The sequence below is a fragment of the Alternaria burnsii genome (genome assembly GCF_013036055.1).
Source record: "Alternaria burnsii strain CBS107.38 chromosome Unknown 731, whole genome shotgun sequence".
NCBI classification, from domain to species: Eukaryota; Fungi; Ascomycota; class Dothideomycetes; order Pleosporales; family Pleosporaceae; genus Alternaria; species Alternaria burnsii.
The window spans coordinates 83,884-100,728 of NW_024066115.1; the positions used below are offsets into that span (position 1 = coordinate 83,884).

The 16,845-nt window shown below is 52.4% G+C and overlaps 6 protein-coding genes across 6 annotated transcripts; 3 read left to right on the forward strand and 3 right to left on the reverse strand.

Annotated features, from left to right (window-relative positions):
- Positions 1-652: 652 nt before the first annotated feature.
- GT037_006678 (px domain containing-containing protein) lies at positions 653-3,775 on the reverse strand (the record flags this gene model as incomplete). The annotated part of the gene is made up of 7 exons (XM_038931725.1): positions 653-1,608; positions 1,657-2,282; positions 2,851-2,910; positions 2,961-3,018; positions 3,082-3,176; positions 3,226-3,251; positions 3,428-3,775. The coding sequence occupies 7 exons, from the start codon at positions 3,773-3,775 to the stop codon at positions 653-655; spliced, it is 2,169 nt and encodes a 722-aa protein (XP_038785197.1).
- Positions 3,776-4,498: 723 nt separating this feature from the next.
- On the forward strand, positions 4,499-5,246 carry GT037_006679 (cdp-alcohol phosphatidyltransferase; the record flags this gene model as incomplete). Its single annotated transcript, XM_038931726.1, has 3 exons — positions 4,499-4,619; positions 4,668-4,917; positions 4,973-5,246. 3 exons carry the CDS (start codon positions 4,499-4,501, stop codon positions 5,244-5,246), a joined length of 645 nt encoding a protein of 214 aa, XP_038785198.1.
- Positions 5,247-5,673: 427 nt separating this feature from the next.
- GT037_006680 (uncharacterized protein) lies at positions 5,674-7,644 on the reverse strand (the record flags this gene model as incomplete). Its single annotated transcript, XM_038931727.1, has 1 exon — positions 5,674-7,644. The coding sequence occupies one exon, from the start codon at positions 7,642-7,644 to the stop codon at positions 5,674-5,676; it is 1,971 nt and encodes a 656-aa protein (XP_038785199.1).
- A 1,034-nt stretch (positions 7,645-8,678) lies between these two features.
- On the forward strand, positions 8,679-11,736 carry GT037_006681 (ubiquinone biosynthesis monooxygenase coq6; the record flags this gene model as incomplete). Its single annotated transcript, XM_038931728.1, has 7 exons — positions 8,679-9,000; positions 9,056-10,028; positions 10,421-10,533; positions 10,720-10,769; positions 10,836-10,840; positions 10,918-11,441; positions 11,516-11,736. The coding sequence occupies 7 exons, from the start codon at positions 8,679-8,681 to the stop codon at positions 11,734-11,736; spliced, it is 2,208 nt and encodes a 735-aa protein (XP_038785200.1).
- A 202-nt stretch (positions 11,737-11,938) lies between these two features.
- On the reverse strand, positions 11,939-13,406 carry GT037_006682 (zinc iron permease; the record flags this gene model as incomplete). Its single annotated transcript, XM_038931729.1, has 3 exons — positions 11,939-13,107; positions 13,159-13,320; positions 13,382-13,406. 3 exons carry the CDS (start codon positions 13,404-13,406, stop codon positions 11,939-11,941), a joined length of 1,356 nt encoding a protein of 451 aa, XP_038785201.1.
- A 964-nt stretch (positions 13,407-14,370) lies between these two features.
- GT037_006683 (uncharacterized protein) lies at positions 14,371-16,554 on the forward strand (the record flags this gene model as incomplete). The annotated part of the gene is made up of 4 exons (XM_038931730.1): positions 14,371-14,836; positions 15,043-15,472; positions 15,537-16,232; positions 16,299-16,554. Coding segments are annotated over 4 exons (1,848 nt in total), but the record flags the coding sequence as incomplete, so codon positions are not given.
- Positions 16,555-16,845: the final 291 nt, after the last annotated feature.

The following is a 16,845-nucleotide window of genomic DNA, read 5'->3' on the forward strand; positions in this document are numbered from 1 at the left end:
TCGTGCCGTAAAGTCACCCCTACCATCGGGATATTTTCCTGGCATCCTGTTGCTTGCTTGATCGCAAACCTGTCATTTCCTTATCGTCAACACGATCATGAGGCGATAATGGCGAATTGCAAGCAACGCATAGCTATGCTGATTTACCTACGTTTGTCAACAATATTCTACATACATACATGATCTGAACTCCATTGGCTGGAAACCAGACCCTGACCAGCACGGCCATCAGCATTCTGCTATCAGAATGGCCGATCAGGACCATACAGGATATATTTGTGACTAACCCCGGAACGAGCGGAGGTTTTGTTCATGTGTACTGGTAGAAGACCTTTTGGAGACGGTCAGCACCAGCTTTACAATGTGAGACCAACAGACATACTTCGATCGTCCAGCGCCTTTTACAATTAGCCATACTGCACACAATCACTAGTACCCAAACACCTCATGACAGAGCAGAACATGTTTTGTATTCTACTCCTTGGTAATATACACACGACGTTGGCCCTCCACCACCGCCAAATCCGGAAGCCCAGTCCATAAGAAAACAAACGCCACAGAACCCTATCCTTCGACTTGCTCGATAGTATTTATAAGGGTATAGAATTGTAAGCCCCGCCCATGAAGATGAAAATGCTTCCAGTAAACCCCATTAATGTGCACTGGTCCCTGTACCTGTATTCACACCACTTTCCCTCTTCCGTCTCCGTCTTTGGCGCGCATTGTCTCTCAGGAACTGGGGGTCGATGAAATCGTCGGGCAGCTCAAACTCCCTTTCGACGAAATCGGGTATAGGCTGACCAAAGGCAGACGCGTTGCGACCGTGTCTGTGTTTACCAAGGGCAGCGGCGCGGAGGTGTGGTTTAGCATAAAAGGAGCTGAATGGGGCTGCAGGTTCAGGTGGCACGAATGGGAGGAGAAAGCCATGCGGACGCGGTGGTCTTCGTGGTTTCGGTGGCTCAGGTTCTTTGGGCTGCTGTCGTGGTGGTGGAGCATCGCGGCCGTTGACTACAATGTTGTCTGAGTCTTCGGTCTCTTCGCCGTCTTCTTCCTCATCGTCTTCCCTCGCGGCGAGAGCTGCTTCCTTTTCAGCACGCAAGCGTTTCTCTTCTTCCTTCCAGACGCGGAACTTGTCCACTAGTGCTTCTACCTCTCTGACAAAGTAGTCGCGCTTGGCCTCCCAGTCCTTTCTCTCGCCGTCTGTCACGCCTGTTATGCCCATAACCTTGAGCCAGTCTGGGCCCTGCAGTCCATCGAGAAGCCTCTCTAACTGCACCTTCTCGTGCATGGCGCGCTCCTTTTCGATATTGCGCAGCTGCTTCTCCTTGCGCTCAGCGCGTCGGTGTTGTGTGAAGAAGACCGAGTCGGCGAGGGGGTCTTCGCCGTCATTGCGGGTGATGGCATTGGCTACAGAGGCGTAGTTGAGGACGGTGAAGGAAGTCGAGGACTGGGCTAGGGGTATTGAGGGATCTGAAGCATGGCGCGACGGGGACGAAGGTCTCGCTTTCCGTGAGCGCGTCGGGCTTAGTGAGCTTCTTGTGGGCTCAGGCGTCTTGGGCTTGATGGGCTCGTCGACAATGTATATGGGGGTATCGATATCGAGGAACTCTGCATGCGATCAGCTGGTAGGCCACGCGACATGTGACAGTGACATACCATCCTCTTTGGGCACACCTGCAATGATGTCGTCGTAGTTTGAAAAGTAGACGGCGAGATCACTCTTGAGGCGGGATCCACCGTCGTGGCTTCTCAGGCTGCGCTTGTCTGTCGACGACGCTGTCGAGGCCGGGGCGGGGACAGCTGGGGGCGCAGTAAGCTTGCCGGAGCTGCCTGGCCTAGGCGTGGACCTCGCAGAGGGGACGTCGTCGGCGTCTATGCCCAGCGGGGCGGCGACGCCATTGGTGATGCGCAGAAGCTCGCCGTGTGGTTGTGTCACGGTGATCTTGGTGGGAGGTCTCGTGTCGGTCGCGTCGTCTTCCAAGGCTGTGGCTGGCCGCTTCCTGCTGCTGGTGCGCGCAGGCGGAGGGGGTTTGTTGGGCGTGTGGGTTAATTGCTTGACGGATCTATCGTCATCAGCAAGCGCAAGCAATGGGCCGCTTTTGGAGGTCCGTCTTGTCGTGACGGGCGTGTTATTGTTGTTGCGCTGGGCTTGTTGGAGGGCGTCATCGCGCGACACGGGCAGGAAGTTGAGCCTCGTCTGCCGTTCATTCGAGCTTCGCAGCAGCGGAGGCCGAACGGCGTTGGCCATGATATTGAGCAGACTCGAGATCATTCGCGATTCGCTGGGTCATCTTTTAGCTATTCATCGTTGAGCTGCCATTGAGTGTCGCGCTGAGATGTGCCAAAACGCGAGCCGTTAGGGGTCGTCGAGTGGCAGAGCTCGCGCAGTTTGCCAAACGAGCTGCTGCACCCAAAACTATCCAGTACGCCTCACCAAGACACATGCGTCGCATACAGATAAAGTGACGTTGAATTAAGCTTCATATCAGAGCCTTCCCTTCTCCATATCAGACTGTACATCAGAAGAATATTCAACGAATTGCAGTGCAGCGCATATGAGATACTTGGAAGAGTAGCGCCACCGACGCTGGTAGCCAATCACTACCCTATGATCCCGGCAGCACCAACTCGACATTCAACATGAAGTAATCCTGCATGGGCAACTTTACGGAAAATTTATATCTACACATGAATCTGGAACAATGAGACGTCCTCTCGACTGCTTCAGTCGTGCTCGTTACTGTCACCCGTCGTGCACACCCCGGACCATCGGCACCTCGATCCCAATCCAGCTCTTGTTTGCCACACCTGAGACACCAAGATCAACACGTACACCGACGAGCACCTCACGAGAAAAGAAAGTCCTTCAAGACTGGTGATCCAGCGAACTCCGGGTTGAGCAAAACGCAACTATTAATAGGTCAGCCGATGTACGCTAGCTTTGTTATCGATAAACAAACTTGAGAAAGTACGAAAGTCCTTGTTTCCGCTTTTCCAGAAAACGGGGCCTAAAGCGAGCTATGCCAGATGCATTAGTATATTAACTGGTGGAGTGATGCCGCACGAGGACATGTGACTTACATATTACGGACTTGGGTGGGAAGTGCGGCATGGAACCCGCGGCGTGAGGAAAGGTCTGGAGCAGCTTTGTGTGCAGATCTTCAAACTCTGAGTATCTGTACACAATCAGTGGATGCTTTCGAAGGTCGTGGAAACATGTCTTACCTCTTTCGTATCTTCATGGGACCACCCTGCAACAGTTAGCATGTGCATGAAGGTTCGTCGCCTGGAGATAGGCAGCATCTCGCAGCTCCACCACAGGCCTTGTGCATGAAACCATCTTTTGGGAAAACAATTTCATGCAAGTGATTGGCTACGAGGATATGGCTCTGCGGACTAGCGCATCTCGATGCGGCTCGGAACTTACATCGAGTGTCTCGACCGTGCAATTGAAGACGACATAAGCTCCAAATCCAGGTGCCGCAGCCGTGCCGCTGATGACAACGTAATCATCTATCGTGACACCCTTGGCCCAGAGAACTTTGCAGTGGTCTGAGCCCTCATCGGTATGGTCCTCGAGGCCGATGGGAGTGGGGCGGCCGTTGTCAGCAGAGTAGTTGCTTAGATAGGACGCGTTGCGCTGGTGGGATTGCCAGTATGGCGGGACCACACTGCCAACGCTGTTGCGGTCACCCGCGGTAGCAGTGGCGGGTTTTGCCCCATCTCGGGCTGGCGACGACGACGGGTCTCCAGTTTCAAAGCTCGCCGGCTCCATCCATTTACAGTAGATGGCTGGGCAGGTGGCGCGTCAAACGGGAAGGCGGTTGGTATCTAGGTGCTGCCGCGTCGAGGTGAGGGGTAGATATGTACAGTGTGGTGCTGCAACAGCTGGGCCGGAGCATGCAGCCAGTCGCGTCTAGTGTCTTGTTGACGATGAAAGAAGAATTGGCGGCGTTTGCCAGCGCTCATCTCAACCGAATGATGCGCAGCGCGAGCCAGGATGCGAGACCCTGGGTGAATGACTAGCGGATGCTAGGGCGGTGGCCAATACGAACAAGCAAACCATTGCATCCCTGCGCAGCCGAGGGATTAATGGGAAACTTCCAATACAGCGTCTCACGATTTCCGACCCAAAGCCGCCCTTTCCACGCCGTCCACGCCGACTCCACAGTCGCCAGATGGCTCGAGTCACGGCCAACCCGTCCCCAACAGGCATCGTCCCGGGCGAGAAGGTAGGCGGGGAAACGCACGCACCCGTCCGTGAGCCTTCCTATCTGATACTCCACTAGCTTATTGCTTCCCGTCGACACATCCCTCCCTTTATATATCAGACGCCGCCTCTTTTTTCCAGCCTCCTCATCACTTTCGCTGAAGAGTTGCCCTTTATATTCGATTGTCCACCGTCTGTCGCTGACCGTCTATTATTTTAATACCTTCGCTGCATCTCCGCTAATACTCCTTCACCATCACCACCACCACCACCACCTCAACCGTCAACATGCGTTCCGTCTTCGCCCTCAGCATTGCCGCCTTCACTGGCTTGGTCGCTGCTCAGGACACCCCCCAGATGAGCTACCCATACACCATTGACCCCGACACCGTGCCCCAGTCTGAGAGGGGTATGTAGAGTCGTCCGTATCAACTTTGCCTCGTCTAACATGGCCCAGATTACTGGTGCGACCAGAACAGGGCACAGTGCCCGCTCATCTGCCTCCAACAGCCCGGTGTCGACTCTATGACCACCGAGCAGAACGACTGCGATTCCGACGCTTTGACCTACACCTGTGTCTGTGACAACGGTGTCTCTCCCAACATCACCCAGTACTCGCAGACCCTGCCATACTTCATCTGCCAACAATGGGGAAACAACTGCGTCGCCAACTGCAACGGTGACAGCACTTGCCAGAGCGCTTGCCGGTATGTTTGATCGATCGAACCATCGAAGTAAAAACAGCACTAACATGATTACCAGTGAGGACCACCCATGCGGAGCCCAAGACCCCTACCGCGGTAACACCTCTCTACCTACCACCATGTCTTCCACCGCCGCCCCGACTGGCTCCAACGGCGCTGCTACCAACACCATCCCCGTTACCGGCTTCGGCGGCGGTGCTGAGGAGACCGGTTCCAGCGACAGCGGCTCATCCGACCAAGGCGGTGCTGGCTCCATCTTCATGCCTAACGCCGGTCTTGGTCTCGCTGCCGTCTTCGGCAGCGTCTTCTTCGGCTTCGCCGTCCTCTTGTAAATATGAGGAGAGTCCAACAGTCTCGTCTAGCGAGTCTCTGCTTGCAATCTTCGTCCTATTTTTCATGCATAGCGTTTTCCGGCATAAAAACTCCAGTCCTTTTCGATTGTTCGATACCCACCTTGGGGCATTCCGCTCTCTTCATGACAGCCTGGCAAGGCTTTGTCCTTTTTATCTATTGCATGGGGTTTATGGCGTATTTGTAGTGGTGACGAGGATCACTAGCCCGAAGGGCAAAGGTAGCATTACCTAGCATGCAGTTGTAATACATTGGAAGCAGAGGTGTTGATGCTGAGGAACTATTACGTATTCTTGCCATGATATGTGACTGTGATGTGTTTGATGTGTTCCAACGCCTTATAAACGCTAGAGATTGATTCCAACTTGAGTTCAGTCGAATAATTCTTCCAAAGATACAGGTGACAGTCTAGAGATATACCTTCGGCGGCGACTCATCCCACCACAACCTCCCCTGTAAACTCTTCCTCGGACCCCGGCGTCGTGGATGATGATTCATCACGCTCGCTTTTCCTTGCTCTATATATACAGCTCGTAGATCTTCACTCCCCTCTAGGCTTCCTGTTCGACGCCTGACGGGTGATGGCACATCCGCCAGTGGTGGGGAGGCCGAGGTCAGAGGACTGGGAAGCGCAGGGTGTGTGATGCTGAAATCCGGTTCATCTTCTAAACCTCGGACCAAGTCACCCTTCTTGTCAACAGTAGAAGGGCCATGGTATGGCAAGATGGGCTGTGTAGGTGCAGGTGTAGAAAGCCGTTCGACGGAAACGTGAAACATGCGTGAATTACTCGATACAGATCGCTGGAGCAAGGCTCGTTGTGGTGGACCCAGAAGTAGTGTTTGCATGGCCTCTGGAGAGGGAACGAGAGTGGGCTGAAGAGATGGTGAAGAGGGAGTTGTATCTGGGCTGTACTCTTGGGAGAGCAGATTTGTTGTTGATGATACGAGGGATGGGGGGAAGGTAGGTGAGTCGTCAATGGATTGGGCTGAGCCCACAGAAACCGCAGATAAGCCGCGACTGATGTGATATGAAGATGGTATTGAGATTGGCTCAGAATGGCCATTGACACCTGGTTCGCTCGCATCTGTAGCAGGTGTGCTGACTACGTTTTGTGCGAGGTGACATGGAGTCCTTGACGGTTTAGCCGCTGGTGTAGGAGAGCCGAAGCTGGAGACTGAAGAAGACGTTGAGGATCGCCGCTCGTCTCGTGGACAGTAAGGTGTAGGTGGGACTAGGCGCATGCTTATTTTCCTTGTGGCAGGCTCTGCCCTCCTGCGTCCGTTGTGATCCTCTGGTAATACTGGAGCCGACAACTGTAGTGGGCCAACGGCGATCTGGGGGCCGCAGGCAGCGGACTCTTTAAATATAACGATTTGGCTTTCGTCCGACGGTGCATGAATCAGAACACCAGTCCGTACAGTGGAAGGACCGGCCGTATCAGACGAAGTATCCTGGTAGGGAGAGAGAAGTGGTTGATCTTGTGAGATCAATCCATCCTCATCATCATAGACCATCCGACTTTTCCCTTTGTCCACTTTGCTAGACCTTTGAGGCTTCAAAAAGTCACTGAAACTAAATTGAGAGTCTTTTCGTTCTCGCTCTTCGCATCTCTCAGCTCGGCTATCATATTGCCAATGCTTGTCGGGTTGCTCCAGATCACTATCTTCATCGTACTGTAAGTCGGTCTTCCATTGCGCCTGCATGGTGTTTCTTCTTTTAGCTCGGAGCGTTGCCTGGAAGGTGTCCCAGTCAGTAGTGGAGTAAAAGCAGCTAGGGCCTACTTCGCCGTTCACATCAAAGTATTCGCTTACATTGGGCAGATCAGCTAGGCCCATTCCAGCGAGATCTTTGGAACTACACTGGGCGTATTGGTCTTCAGATGGGCGGCTTGTGTTGTCAGATATGCCCGAGCGTTGGGCAACAGTAGGATCGGGTGGTGGGTGTTCATCTTCGGCAGATCCTCTTCGACCATAAAAGAGGCGTCTGAGCCTGGTATTGACCTTCTCTATTACCTCAATGACCTGTGACGGCCTTCGGGAATGGGACCCAGTGCCCTGAGTGGTGGGCGTAGGGGGCGTACTAGGAAGCGTTGGGTAAACACTGTCGAGATGCGAAGCTGATTCAGTCATAGCCACGTCGTATGTTGGTGGTGGTAAACAAGGACAGTCGATTGTTGTCTCTTGAATACGTCTTAACGTTTTTCTTCGTTTCTTCAAATATCCCCGCGTCTGGAGGAATGATTCGGTTGCTCGTCGCTTCAGCGTAAGTTCTGGAGGGTATGGCAATCGGTATGTTTCTGGTTCAACTTCTGTTTGGCTGATGTTGACAACTACATAAGGCTCATTGGAAGGTATGTGTACATGAACTTGAGAAGTCATAGCATTGGACAGCATAAAAGCTGTTGAACGTAGTAGGGTGAGAGAGCAGAAAGAATAAAAAAAAGACTCAATGACCGGATGAATCTTTTGGCTTTAATAGTCTAGCAATAGCATTGGTACGATGCGGAAGAACACGCTGGTACGGCCAATGACCAAAGTCACATATTTGTACCGAAGAAATCCGCCAATGGAGCTTGGTTGACAAGAAAACAGGGTGTTGACACGACGGCGCGAACCTGGATAAACACCGATCCATCTGGTTAGTAGTAGTTTGGAAGACCAACAAAGCAGCCTGGAACAGACAAGAAGATTCTGCGCCTGCACACGTATGCAAGAGAAATATGCAGTTCGAGCGTTTCTGGGAAAACTGCCCTATAGAATTTGGCGGATATGAAACGTTACCACGGTAGGAGGCGCTACTGTGGTGACTCTATAGGAGAAGGTTTCATGCGTATTTTGTTTAGGTGTTGGCACCGTCCAGGAGTATTGGTACATTCGCCATCATTACCACAAGAGATTGTTCGTCTAGACCTAAATCACCGGCCCTTACGACCCGATAACGTAGCATCGCCCTCGTATTATCAACGGACCGAGAAGCTGTCAAGGAGTCCTTCGACATCATAATCCTCACATAGACAGGATGAACTGCCTATCAGCGAGCAATAACTTGAAGGTATAATGAAACAAGAGGGGTATAAGCTGTCTGCAGAAGCGTTGATTCATGAATAAGACTAATTCTCCTTCTAGAGCAAACAACTGTCGCTAAGGGAAGCCTGGAGAGGATCCGGAAATCTCAATTGGAAGAGAACATGTTGTGGTTTGGATGTGGTGGAGAAGGTGGAAGGAGCCGAAGCTAACATCAGGCGTTGACGAGGCCCCGGCAGGTCGCCACGACTTGCCATGCATGACATAATCCTTAGCGCGTCAGTCTGCAAACACGCCAAACAAACCTATGATGACACTACCGTTCCGACTTTCGTGGTTCGCAAATCAAATCCGTTTTCCCATGTTACGATAATCTTCAAAGGCTCGTGATGCCGCCCCGAATACTTCTAAGAGGGCTCAGGACTCTATCGTCGCCATCGGCAGCCTGGGTCCGTCTGCGGCCTCAGCAGAGGTTTGCCTCGAGCTCCGCAAATACACCGGAGGTTTACGACGTCGTCTGCGTAGGCGGTGGACCAGCAGGTCTGAGTCTCCTGACCGGTCTGAAAGCATCGCCAGTCACAAACGGGCTGAAAGTTGCACTCATCGAGGGACAAGATCTACACAAGAATCGATTATCACAAGATGCTAGTTTGGAGAGCTTTTCCAATAGATGCAGCTCCCTCACCCCGGCCTCCGTGAAGAATTTACAGGGTACGAACGAGCGTGTGAAGTGTATAGTAGTTCCGGTCTGACGTGCGCGAAATAGAAATCGGAGCATGGGCGCATGTCAACACACCCCGGGTGCAGCCATACCAAGAGATGCAAGTATGGGACGGCGTCACTGATGCACGGATATCGTTCGATTGGCACACGGCGAAACCTCTCCTTACTCCTCGTAACCCAGCGCAGCCCACAACGATCGCCTACATGATCGAGAACGTCAATACGGTTACCGCTTTGTTGAGCCGGCTCGAACAGTTGGGCGGTGTCGACTTTTACACATCCACAAAGGTCAACTCGATAGATCTAGGTACAGATACAGAGAAGATGGACTTCTCATCGTGGCCAATGCTCACGCTATCCAATGGAAAGACATTAGCAGCTAGGCTGTTAGTCGGAGCCGATGGTGCGAATAGCCTAGTGCGGACTTTTGCAGACATTGAGTCGCGAGGCTTCGATTATGGTAGACATGGTTTGGTGGCTAGTCTGAAGCTCGAGGGGCAAGGCTGGGGCGGTCCAGATCACAAGATCGCATACCAACGGTTCTTGCCAACCGGTCCAATAGCTATGCTGCCCCTTCCAGGAAACATGTCGACACTCGTCTGGAGTACCACGCCGGAGCGTGCCGCGAAGCTCAAGACGTTGTCACAAGAGGATTTCGTTGCAATGATCAATGCGGGTTTCCGACTGTCACCCACAGACTTAGAGTATCTACACACACTCTCATCTGGACAGGCAGAAGAAGTTGCATGGCGAGAGAAACACACGCCTGTCGACGAACATGCGATACCAATGCGAGTAGCACACGTACAAGACGGTACAGTCGCGTCCTTCCCACTTCGCATGCGACACGCGGATACATACACTGGTGAACGAGTTGCGCTGGTTGGCGATGCGGCGCACACCATACATCCGCTCGCAGGCCAAGGTTTAAACCAAGGCCAGGGCGATGCTGCAGCGCTCGTTCGAACGATATCACATGCAGTGCAAACTGGCCAAGACATCGGATCGACTTTGGCGTTGGAGAGCTATACCAGCGAGCGATACGCGGAGAATAATGCAATGCTGGGCGTATGCGATAAATTACATCGACTGTATAGCGTTGAATCGGGCCCGCTTGTAGGATTGCGAAGTCTCGGATTGAGAGCTGTCGATGCTATGGGTCCACTGAAGGGTTTCTTCATGAGCCGCGCTGCGGGTGGATCTTAAACGATTGTACTTGTATCTGTAAACATATGTATGCATACCTAGGTAGCTTGGCAATACAAAACAACATACGATTTTTAAACAACCACCACCGAAGAATCCCGATATGCTGTTCCGCGGACGATACGCGGCTTACGCATTTTCCCTGCATCGCGGCCCCACTAATAATCTGGTCCTTCGGCACCTCATGGAAACGTTAAAACAGACTTGCTCCTACGACAAGTGAGCTTACATATCTCACTAATCGACCATGGCAGACCACACGAGTGAGATCGAGACTTATGGCAGCAACGATGACTTCTGGATCTTTGGATACGGGTAAGGCTGCCGAATGAACAAGCCTTTGCAAACACGACGTAGCTAACGCCTCGGTGTTAGGAGCTTGATATGGAAACCACCGCCACACTACGGTACGGCCCGAACAGAACGTTCTCACCACGAAAAGCAAACATTCCATGTTACTGCAATTGGAAGTGCACTTCTGAATCTAATTGCGAGGAACAGATCAACGGGTTCCAGGATTTATCGAAGGATATGTGAGGAGGTTCTGGCAGGTATGTTTTTTTTCTTTCATCGATGGAGAGATGTGGTGAGATGATCTTCTTTGCTAATGGTAGTAGGCGAGGTATGAACATCGTTCGATGGATACATGGAGAAGCGGGTCTCTTTCATGCAGAGTATGCTAATGTTGGCATGATACAGTGAAGATCACCGGGGAACGCCCGAGGCTCCAGGACGTGTTGTCACTTTGATCGATAAAGCGCATTGGGAGACTCTGACAGACACTGTAAGTAATCGTCTTACCTCTCCCGTATCCACCCTATTCACCATATACGAACGCACTCAAGATGCCTCCTACCAGAAATCTAATAGCAAAATCCAGCATGAGTCCACGGGGCGCGTGTGGGGCGCTGCATACCATATTCCCGCCTCTCATGTAAAAGAGGTGCGCGAGTACCTCGACATCCGCGAGATAAACGGGTATTCCATTCAGTTCACGCCATTTCATCCTGCTATTAGTACAGCCGAAGTCACGTCCCCACCTCACGACTCGGAGCCGAGTGAAGCCGAAAGAGGCATGTGGGCGGGCATCCGAGCTACCAACACAGTGAGCGTGACTGAGGAGGCGGGAAGCATCAAGTGCCTGGTGTACATTGGGTTACCAGAGAATCCGCAATTCTTGGGCGCGCAGGATCCTGATGCTTTAGCGAGAAAGATACTGGAAAGTATGTTTGGTTTCGTTTTCGCGACTGTTGGGTTATTTCCTACTAGTAGACACCCCATGCTGATCCGGTTGCAGGCAAAGGACCAAGTGGCGAGAACAAGGAGTACCTTTACAACCTGGAGATTGCGTTGCTTGGATTAAGCCACAACAGTGGAGACGCTCACGTGAGCGATTTGGTACGACGGTGCAAACAATTGGAGCAGGAAGCTGGAGTCGGAAAAGAGGAAGGCAACAGTAGCACTCAAGGGTTGTACAGGGTAGGAAGCACGGAGGAACAAGAGGAGGTTGAAAAGTAGCATGGAGCACAGCGGACAAGTCCGTAATGTAACATCACCTGTGGCGATGCGCACTTGACAACAGGATCGAGCCAATCGAGGCCTCTGCAAAACGTCGCTCGGGCTATTATGATTACGAAGCAGATCGATCTGCATGCAACCACCAATAACGCCAGACAGATGGATAATGCGCTTAGAATATACAAGAAGAGAATGCTAGGGACTATGCCCATGCGCCGACTAGTGCCATTAACAACGCTCCTCCTACGACACTGGCACAGGCCTGCAGTCGCCGCTTCCCACGTAAAGTGACATAGCTTTCATCACTGAGAAAATCTTCAGCCAGGAGCTCCACCAGGCCAGCAAATAGCAGCAAGCCACTGGATATGGCGTTCATGAAACCTACGGTCAGTAAGCCAGCTTCACTTGCTGGGTCATACAGAGTGTGGATAGCTAGACCTATCGCCTGGCCGATCGGTGTAGTTGTTCCGTAAGCCAGAGCCATTAACCACGGTTTTGGAGAGCCCTCGGGGAAGCGGATAGCGCTGATCCTGGAGCCGAGTGCGAAGCCTTCGAAGGTTTGGTGGAAGGAGATAGCCACAAGGAAGACAATGAAGGCGGTGCCAGTGGCGACTGAGAGCGCCATACCTATGAAGATGGAGTGGAAGAGGATTCCAGCCTCTAGAAGGAGACATTGCAACAGTAACTTTTTATTCTGGGCTTCTGTCTTCTCCTGGTCGTCTTCGGACGACTCGCCGCCAGGTCGATGAGTGTGGTTCTGAGCACGGGGACCGGGCAGTAGGCGCGACTCGTCTTCTGAAAGCTCTTCGTTTTGGTGTTCCAGCTCTTCTCTGCTTATTTCAAGATCCGAGTCGTCGTCGTCGTCTAGAGATTTTTGGCCCAGGGGTTCGTTGGGTGTCATAGGCGATGCCAGTGAAAAGGACGGTGATCGGCCTGCCATCAGATTGGCTGATGATTCGACGTCATGCAGCATGATGCCCGGCACGTTGCCGTTCAATCTTGGTGTGCCGTTGCTAAACCTCCCATAGCTGTGGCTTCTCTTGTGACCGGGGCGTGCATTCGCATGGTGATGGTCTAGACCCAAGTCACCAGTTGAGTGTGAGTGGCCTGCTCCTCTTGATGCGAAGAACATCTCAATCCCTACCACCATAAACACCGATGACATGGCTATGAGACCCGGCATAGCCGGGTAGCCCTGGTTCCAGAATCTGGGAAGACATGGGTCGGTAAGGGACTCGAAGGCGGTGGGCAGGAGATGGACGAAGGCGGTCGCTATCAGGACACCGGTACCGAAGTGCCTAGATATAAAGAGGAATTGGTGCGGAACGGGTATCGAGGGAAAGCGCTTGACGACGATGGGAAAGGAGCAAGCTGCGACATGGTCAGTGGTGCACTCATGTGTACGTGAAGCAACATGCGCACCTGCAGTACTCAGCGTGAGTATCAAGAACAGCGCGAAGACATGTACAGGCGTATTATAGTATCCCTTGCCGCCCTTGCTTCCACATTCCGGTCGTTCCTCGTTCTCTTGCTGTCTTCGGAGCAATTCCGCGTGGAGGATATGCGCAGGTATTTCTGAAAGCCCTAAATCAGAGGAGCGCGGTTAGTGTTTGGATGCCACAGTCAGCAGAATAAGCACGCATACCTGCTGCAATTCCGTCTGCCTGCATTGCGGATGTTGACAGAGCTTCCGAGAGTTGAAGGTACGCGTGGTTCCATCGCGCTTGCCCAGTAGTCGCCGGGGGCCGGAGGCTCTTTATTCCTCGGCTCCTTCACCTATTCACACACTCTCCGGGTCCGCGTGTCGACGTGCCTTCTTCCCTCTGACTGCGAATTGCATCCGTACGCGTGTTTGCGGGCTTCACTCGCACCCGTGTATACAAAAAGTACTTCCGAGCGCGCCGGAAAGCCAAGAGTGCGTCATACCCGGTATCGTTTGAACCTCAGAGACGGCAACTCATCAAGACTCGACAATGCATAGGCTATCGCGCGCTCCGGCTACTGGTAGTGTCGGCTGTGGCGTCCTCGACTCCCATCTTGACTATTCTAGACATTCCAGACAGGCAACATGTCCATGGAACATCATGCAACCCTAGCCACTGGCCATGGATGGTACTATTTTTGATCCCTTTCGGTCCAAAGCCACCCGCGAATCCTATTGCCTACATATATAGACAGACCCTGTGCCGTCTGCCGTCTCACGGAATCATTTCGCATACCCGTCTGAGACCAGCATAGGGCGTCGCGCGTCTTCATCATCATTCGAGAGATTGGCATCGGCGGAGACACCCCGTCACACCCGACTTCGCTTCTGCAGCCTAACACGAATCGGGTCCTTGATAGTTTCACATCTCGCGCCCCTCCACCACCTCCAGTAACATCAAAGACGATACAGGCGCAGCCCGACATCGTCCCGGCAGATGTCAGAACCAAAATGGTGGTACTCGAGCATGGATTGGGAAAGTCTGGCCTAGTCACCACTCGCAACGTCTTCCCGGCTACACCCTGCTAAGCCCCACCATCTACCACATCTCAGAACAGGACAATTCGGCATATTGCTAATTCTGTGACGGGAAGAACCGCTCGAGGGCCCGAAGGAGCCACCCAAGGGAGACTTAGCGGCTTTAACCGACAATGTCTAATCAGCAAGACTTCTTGTTCGTCGATGCAGCTCAAGCAAAGACGTCTCGCCAAGGTCGCCGCAATGCTCGTTCTTTTGTCATGCAGAACGCGCGGAGGAAAAACCCTTGGTCTACAAGCAAACATGGTGCAAAACAAAGGAAAACTGGAAGTCCCGAAAGCGCAAGTCCTAACAGTACATGTGCGTCAACGCCAAAAACAACCACGCCAAGCCCACCAATTGTTGCGAACAAGTCTGACTACTTTTCCTCCCCAGAGTCCAAGGGCTATACAATAGTCAGAAAGGACGTTTGTCCAGATTGTCAGATTTTTCTGTGTCGCCCTGGTGAGAGGCTATGCCAAAGATGTCTTTTGCTCAAGCCTGCGGCGCCTGCAGAAGACCCAAACAATCAATTATTCGACCCTTTTCGGACATCGTCTGTCGAAGTTACCCGCAGCGTATCGGAACTGTTGAAGCATTGTAAGTGACAATCCCTGCATCCTTGTTTGCATCGACGTTTCCCAGATTGTCGGGTTCGTGACACGGCAACGCTGCCCAGCATGCTGGCTAAGAGCGTAGTGCAATGGCGGGGAGAGCGCAGAGTCTAGACTGTAGTCGATTGCAAGGCGTCAAACAGCCCGATGGGTGGTGGTCTTGGTTTCCGTACGCTGACTAGTATTGTGTAGTTTCAACGGAGATGGCGCCCGGTATCATCGCAGTCGACGTTCGGCATCGGTCGACCTTGATGAAGTCGGACTGGTTTGGTATAGCAATCGGTAACTCAGGGTTCATGCACAGCCTGCTCGCTACGATTGCGCTACACGCCTGGGTATTCGGGAAAGACACGATTGATGCCGTCTTATATCATCGAGCACAGGCTATTGCTGCTGTTAATGCCGCGATACTGACACCGGATGGCGTCTCGGATGCGAACATAGGCGCAGTTTTCAATTTACTCACCATAGAGCAGGGACTCCGTCTGCCATGTTTCGAGCTGCATGAAGACCACGCAGCCCAACTCGAGATTCATGAGAGAGGTTTGCAAAGAATGGTGCAGTTGCGTGGAGGATTACGAGCAATCAACACAAATCGCATCCTCCAGGCTTTTATGCTTTGGTGTGTAGCTTAAACTCCCACGTTCTGTCCCGAACCGGGTTGGCATGTGCTTACTGAGCATCAGGCATTCGACCGCTCACGCCATCTTCAACTTCCAACCACCAAGCCCCTCTACATTGGATTTCATCAGCACGTCCGGTTTCCCACATCATCCTCCAGGCTACCGGCGGCACATCTCACAGCATCTAATCGACTACTGCCGGCATGCTGGTATCAAAGACTCGCTCAATGCCCTGGTGGAATCGGTGCTCTTCCTGATAGCCGATCTCAACGCCTGGTTCAGTGACCCTGAAAGTTTCTTAGACCCTCTTGATATTCAGAACTTCTCGTGTGCCTTGGAGTGCCTCCTACTTACATGGCTACGTGAAAACGAACATCTTGCTACCCCACTTGAAGATGCGCTTTGCGTTGCGTTGCTCATATTCACGGTGCGCACGACAGAAGCATTCAATCAGCAGTCTCACGTTCACCATCTTCACTTTGCGGCAAGCAAACGATTAGAGAAAGCGTTGAACTGTACCATTCGTACTGAATGGCAGAATTGCCCCGACCTTCTGCTCTGGATACTCTCTATTGGCGCGATATCAGCGGAGCCCTCACCGGATAGCACATGGTTTGTGTATCAAACATCGCTCGCTTGTGCAGAATTCGACATCCTTTCGGCCGAAGCGCTTCTCGAACGACTACACCTCTGCGGCTGGGTCAGCTACAAGCTCAATGACGCTGTATGTCATCTATGGGACAGGGTTGTTAATCTCAGGTTAGATGACCGTACATTCTTGCCTATGCATTCGTTTGCTTATACTTGAGTTTGTCTTGTACGTAGGCTTGCGCCATTCTTCGAAGCACCCTCGAAAGCTGAAGACGCCAATAGTCCTGTTGGACCGTTGCAACAACACGTTGCCGAACCGGACCTCAACGCGTGGGAGAGCATTGACTGGGCCGCGCTGAGCCTGGGTCTGGATTATCCAAACGAAGGGAATGAAAATAATCCCAATGATCGAGGTGCGACAGTAGAGACTTGCGGCACTGGAGCGACAGACGAATCCGTGTATACCTTTGGCAGCGGCTATGCTTTTACGTGTACGTATAGCCTCAGCCGTTTTGAGATCCCACTAATGCATGTATCAATGGGTGCTGATGATCTTGGCGAATATACAGGGCCCACGACCCAGCATTCATACCCACCCTGGATGAACGAATCGCATAGTCACCACGAACAATAGGCCAAACTTTTCATCGTTGCTAGATTGTTGCCTTGAAGTGCACACATCTGCGCTTGGTCAATTGATCAACAGCACTCCAACTTGGGTCAATTTGACGCTCCACACCGTGATCGAGCCTATCGTAGCAGTGTCCCGTTTGGTGTGTCA